This window comes from Sarcophilus harrisii, chromosome 5 (assembly GCF_902635505.1).
Source record: "Sarcophilus harrisii chromosome 5, mSarHar1.11, whole genome shotgun sequence".
Classification (NCBI taxonomy): Eukaryota; Metazoa; Chordata; class Mammalia; order Dasyuromorphia; family Dasyuridae; genus Sarcophilus; species Sarcophilus harrisii.
Window position 1 is genome coordinate 200,852,970 of NC_045430.1, and position 6,056 is coordinate 200,859,025.

Consider the following 6,056-nt stretch of genomic DNA (forward strand, 5'->3'; position numbering starts at 1 on the left):
AATTGACAGTAATTAGGCAGCTCCCTGATTGTTTCTAATTCTGCTATTAATTGTGAGGAGCGGGGAGTGTGATTGAGGATAAATTTGGTTCGGAGCTGCCGGGGATGCGGCTCCCTGTGAGTTCCCCGGGCCGCCCTCCACCCCTTCGAGCTGCGGGAACTCAGAGTTCCCGCCTCTGCCTCCCTTCCCAAGCCGTATGTGCCCATTACCTCCACCCCGAGCTCCCCAGATAGCCGCCCAGGAGCTTCTCCCTCCTGCTTCCCCTCTCCCGGGGCTGAAGCCCAGCCAAAGCCTGGGGCCTGCCCCGCACCCTGGGGGTGAGGAGGGAGGGGATGGATTCTCAGGGACTCCCCTGCGGGGCCTTCCACCCCATCCCATCTTCTCTTCCTTGCTCTTTCTATCTTTTTTTTCCCTTTTCTCAGCCAGTGGCCCATCCGACGTACTCAGCTCCAGCCCCAAGCTGGAGCCTCCTCCATCTCCCCACGCTAATCGTAAGAAGCACCGTCGGAAAAAGAGTACAGGAACCCCCCGACCAGACGGCCCCTCTAGCACAGCCGAAGGTAAAGGGAACCAGGGGCAGGCTTAGGACAGAGACCATCCTGACCACTGGGGGCTTCTGAGATTGGGGCTTCCAAGGGGATTCTTAGTAACCCTTCCCGCCCCGACCACGTTCCCTCAGTCAGAATTCTGCCTTGTGTCTAATGGAAGTTCTCTAACTGAAGTCTTCTGTTGTGGACAGGAATTAGAAAATTGTTCTCTACTTCCCAGCTTCCAGAAATCTTTCTACATCTTCCCTGCCTCTTGTGGCTCTTGTTAAGCCTGAAACGGTGCTGGGCACACAGTGGGCTCTTTAGCTAGTTTGGGGGCTTCTTTAGTTTCTTCTCAGATTTAGCTTCACTTAAGTGATTCCCCTCCTGTATTCCTATCCTTGAGTCCTACAGTGTTCTGTGTTCCTCTTCAGCAATGATATCCAAACCGGCCTCCTTGCTCCTGAGTGGGTCTGACCATTGTCCAAGCCAATCGGCACTGCCAGGGACATGGGGCACAGCAAGGTTGGGGTTGCTCCTGGGGATCAGGATATCCCCCCCAGCCTTTCTTTGGGAAGTGGAACTGAGAAATGTGGGGTCTCCATGGAGAACCCTCTCTCAAGCCTAGCTGAGTTTGGACTTGACCATTGGAGCCAGGCTAGGGAAGGCGTTCCTGGGAAGGGAACCAGTGCCTGTTCTCCTTTTCCCCCACAGACAGCTGTGAAAAGTGGGTTTCCGTGGGGGTTGCTTGGGCAATCTGTGGGTGCCTGGGGTTTGAGCCTGGCATATGGGGAGAAGTTTCAGGCTAGAAGTGCAAACCGCCAGTGTGAAGAGAGAAGTAGGGGAGGTGAAGCTCCAGGGAGTATTGGGAGGAGGATGCTGAGGGGCTCAGGGCCCAACAGGTGAACGAGGGAAGATGGGTGCTTCCTTTGCCTTTGGTCTTGTGCTGTCTCCCTGGGTAGAGCCTGCTCTCCTGCCAGCCTCCCACAAACATGCGCGCACACACACGGGATCACACAGTCACCTGCCTCCTGGGGTTATGGGCCGTTGTTGAGGGGCCTTGGGGACCATGGTCTGGCCCATGCGCTTCCAGCCCCAGATGTTCTCGGGCCCCTCTCTGAGCACACGTGCCAGTCTGTGGGCAGAGCCCCGCTTCCTCTCCCAGCTCCCCTGCCCCTCCCGTGTATCTGTGATGGGATGGTGGGGAGGGCCATTCCAGGCCCTGCTGGCCCATGCGTCCAGGAATATTGGGTTTAATGAGCTGCAAAATGAGGCGGCTGCAGCTGACATGTACGGATGGCGCCCGCATTCTCCTCAGCTCCTCCACCCGCCCCCTCTTCTCACTCACCACCTAGCACCCCCTTCCCAGACAGGCGGTCCTGGGGCCTTTCGGGAGCCCTGCCCCCCCTGTTGGGCAGAGCCATAGTCTCTTGGCAGAGCCCCCACCACCACCCCCGACAGTTCTTGGCCCCCGGATCTCCCTGCCACAGGGAGTGTGGGTTTGGGGGCTTCCCCTGCAGAACTGTGCTGGTTTTAGAGAGCGCCTCCCTGAGCCGGAGGCAGGGCTGGGGGGGAAGGAGGGGAGGATGCTGGGGGCAGCCCCAGGATTGAGTGCTCCAGAGAAGCTGAAGTGGGGTCTTCCACTGCCTGAGCCGCTCTCTCCCCCTGACCCTCCTTGTCACCCCCAAACCACCCTCTCCACAGATGCAGAAGAGTCCTTCGAGTTCATGGTCGTGTCCCTCACGGGCCAGACGTGGCATTTCGAGGCCTCCACGGCAGAAGAGCGGGAGCTTTGGGTCCAGAGCGTCCAGGCCCAGATCCTCGCCAGCCTGCAGGGCTGTCGCAGCGCCAAGGACAAGGTGAGGGGCCTGGGGGTCCGCAAGGGCCAGGAGGGGGGGTCAGAGCAGAGCTGCCCCGGCCCACGGGGGCACCTGGGCCCTCAGCCCTGCCTCTCCCACCCTGTTGCAGACTCGTCTGGGCAATCAGAACTCGGCCCTGGCCGTGCAAGCCGTCCGCACCGCCCGCGGCAACAGCTTCTGCATCGACTGTGACTCTCCCAGTGAGTACCGAAGGGCCGGGCCCAGGAAGGGGGCGGGGGACCAGGAGAGAGCCCCAGCAGTGGCCTGTCGCCGGCCTCCCTCCTGACCCCGCTTCCTCCGCAGACCCGGACTGGGCCAGCCTGAACCTGGGCGCCCTGATGTGCATCGAGTGCTCGGGGATCCATCGGCACCTGGGGGCCCACCTGTCTCGAGTGCGTTCCCTCGATCTGGACGACTGGCCCCCCGAGCTGCTGGCAGTCATGACCGCCATGGGCAACGCCTTGGCCAACAGCGTCTGGGAGGGGGCCCTCGACGGCTACGCCAAGCCGGGGCCCGAGGCTTGCAGGTGAGGGGCCGGGGCTGCTGCAGCCCACTCCCGCAGCCCTAAGGGTTAAAGATAGGAGAGCTGCTTCTGCTGGCCGGTCCCCAGGGGCCATCCCTCCCCCTGCCAGGCCTGTCACTCAGCCTCCGACAACAACGGGCCCTTTCTGAGCCGTTATCGGCGGGTCAGGGGCCGCTGGGGGCGCATGCGCAGGGTGCCTATCTCTCGGCTGCTTGAGGTGCCCCAGACTCTGTGCGGAGATGGGGAGAATGAGCGGGAGATAGGGCGCCGCGTGTCCCCTGAAGCGCGAGTCCCCCCTTTTGTTCCTGCCCCGACGAGCAAGGCGGGGGGAGGAACATCCACTCCGATAAGCTGTCTCTTAGGCCCCTGCTCCAGACCTTCCTGCTGGCCCCCTCCTTATTCCCACTGCTCCGGAGCCTTCCCGAAAGCCCCTCCCCACAGTGCTCTCACCCCCGCCCCTCCAGTGCCTCTGTCCCCCGACACCGAGGGACCGGTCACTCTGGTTCCTGTCCCTGCCCAACCTCCTGAGGCCTTCCGCTCGCCCCCCACCATGGGGCCTGGCCCCTGCTTCAGCCCGGCTCTCCTGGCCAGCTTCCCCCCACCCGTCCGGGACCCTGCCACGGGCTCAAGCCTCTGCCGGCCTGTCTTTAGGGAGGAGAAGGAGCACTGGATCCGGGCCAAGTACGAGCAGAAGCTGTTCCTGGCCCCCCTGCCCAGCTCAGACGTGCCCCTGGGGCAGCAGCTGCTGCGGGCCGTGGTGGAGGATGACCTGCGGCTGCTGGTGATGCTCTTGGCCCATGGCTCCAAGGAGGAGGTGAACGAGACCTATGGGGACGGGGATGGCCGCACAGCCTTGCACCTCTCCAGCGCCATGGCGAACGTAGTCTTCACACAGCTGCTTATCTGGGTAAGGGCCCGCCCCTGCCCCCACAGCCCCCAGCCCCGGCCCCTGTCCCCCCTCCCACGGCCCTCAGCCCCCTCTGGCCCCTGCCCCCCCTCCCCCTGCCACCCCTTCCTGGTGAGCTCAGTCTGCCTTCTCTCCACAGTACGGGGTGGATGTGAGGAGCCGAGACGCGCGGGGCCTGACCCCGCTGGCCTACGCCCGCCGAGCCGGCAGCCAGGAGTGTGTGGACATCCTGCTGCAGCACGGCTGCCCCGGGGAGGGCGGGGGCCTGACCCCCACCCCCGCCAACGGTTCTAGCAGCGCTGCTGAGCTGCACCGGAGCCCCAGCCTCCTGTGAGGCCGGGGGAGCTGTGGGGGACCTGGGGCTCACCTCCTTCCCCCTGCAGGAAAGGGGGAGAGGCATAGGCAAAGGGAGGCTCAGAGAGGAGGGAACGGGGTGGAGAGAGAACAGAGGACAAAGGAAGGGAGGGACAGGGCCCAGACCCCCCCCCCCCCCCCCCCCCCCCCAGGGCCCTGAGCCGTGGGCAGGAGCGCACTGCTCAGCCCACTGCCCTGGAGGTGCCATTGAAAAGGGACCGGCCCTTTGGAGGTGCCTGGGGGGGAGAGCAGGCCCTCTCCCCTCCTCTGCCTCCTGCCCTTGGGCTCCAGCCCACAAGGCTTCGTCCGGAATGTTCCAGCGCCACGAGGGACTAGCCCGGAGACGAGTGTGCGAGGTGCACTGAAGACCTGGCTGAGATGAGCAAGGGGATCCGTGAGCCCCGTGTAAAAAACCTGTACATTAGAATATTTATGTTTGTGTACATACGTGTGTGAGACCAATAAATCCGACTGTGTGTGTGTGTGTGTCCGTCCCCCTTGGCCCCCTCTCCCGTGGCGTGCTCGTCTGCCTCCCTGCGTCCGCCCCCATCTTTGGTCCCCTGTGTGCCCGCTCTCCTGTCATCGCTGCCCGGCTTGGTCCTCCCAGTGTCCCCCGCCCCGACCCCCTCCCCAGCTTCCATCCCTGAGCCTTTCCAGAGCAGGGCAACGGCGGGGCCGAGGCTGGTGGCCTGGAGCTGCGGCGAGCGTGCTCGCAGAGGAGAGCCGGTGGGACTGCTGCCTAACTGCCTCTTCCCTCCTCCGGGCTGGAGGAGCCCCTGCCCGCTTCCTTCTCCCGTGGGGATGGAGCGTCCCCATCCGCCTCCCCGACCCAGACACTTCCCACGAAAGCCGACCTGCGGGGAAGAGTCTTTCGAATCATTGTGTCAGAACCCAAGGTTGTGGGATGGTAGAATTCAGGTCCAAAAGAATTTGGCTTTTAATGCAACTCCCTTGTTGTGCAGCTGAGGGACCCGGGGCCCAGAAAGGTGACTGGCAATCTCGGGAGTGAGGGCCCAGTGGGCGTCTGGACAGGACTGTGGACTCCAGGCTCGAGGCGAGTTGGAAGGAGTCTCGGGAATTGTGTGGGAGGAGCTGAGCCAGCCAAGGGCACGGTGGGCACAACTGTGAGGAGAGTTAAGACAGTCACTGCCATGGGGCGCTGGGAGGGTGTCGCTTGCGGCCCTCACCAGCAGCCCCCTAAGCTGGGCCTCCCCTGAGTGAGCAGAGCTGCTGCCCCGCTTTGTGCCTACGGGCAGGCCTAATTTTGCCCCCGCACTCCCGGCCCTGGCCCCAGCCCTCTGCCCACTTGCGGCTCCCAGGCAGCCATCGTGGCTGGCCTTCCCTCCTTGCACTGTGGGCGGCGAGGCGGAGTGGGGGTCACTTCCCCCGGGGGGGAGGGGGGCTCTGGTTTGCTGTGCCTGCAAGTCTGTAAATAACCAACTGATGCTGATCAGGAAGGAGGACTTTTATTATTTTCCTCTGGGGGGACAGGCCTCAGCATAAGGGGGGAGGGGTGCCTTGGGAGGCATACACAAGCCTGGGGGCTGAAGGGCGGAGGCATTGGGAGTCCCAGGCCCCCCTGCAGCAGTCCCTGCTGTGCTCTGAGGCTGGCCTTAGGCTCTCCCCATAACCACAGCCCACAAGCCATGGTGAGACTGACATCTGATTGGCAGCTAAAAGACCTGGGTTTGAAGGGTCTTGTGGGTGACCTTTGACCCTGTTAGCATTCTGGAGCCTATTTCAGATCACAGATTTAGACCCATCCCTGAACCTTTACAAACAGAACTGCCGGGGGGGGGGGGGGGGGGGGGATTACTTAGCCTCCCTCCTAAAGGGTCATGCTGTAGGTGCCTCGACTTCTGGAGGAAGGGTCACACCAAAGAACG

The 6,056-nt window shown here is 63.1% G+C and overlaps 1 protein-coding gene across 5 annotated transcripts in view; it reads left to right on the forward strand.

Moving 5' to 3' along the window:
- The window catches only part of AGAP3 (ArfGAP with GTPase domain, ankyrin repeat and PH domain 3), a 74,068-nt gene extending 69,407 nt beyond the window's left edge, over positions 1-4,661 (forward strand). For 3 of the 5 annotated variants that reach the window (XM_031939429.1, XM_031939426.1, XM_031939425.1), the window contains 6 exons: positions 423-560; positions 2,232-2,386; positions 2,496-2,586; positions 2,690-2,912; positions 3,561-3,816; positions 3,956-4,661. In XM_031939429.1, the coding sequence (XP_031795289.1) occupies positions 423-560; positions 2,232-2,386; positions 2,496-2,586; positions 2,690-2,912; positions 3,561-3,816; positions 3,956-4,150 (1,058 nt within the window). In that variant the 3' untranslated portion in view covers positions 4,151-4,661. The remainder of the gene's footprint in view (positions 1-422; positions 561-2,231; positions 2,387-2,495; positions 2,587-2,689; positions 2,913-3,560; positions 3,817-3,955) is intronic. The other 2 variants (XM_031939430.1, XM_031939428.1) reach the window with 1 other exon arrangement.
- Positions 4,662-6,056: the final 1,395 nt, after the last annotated feature.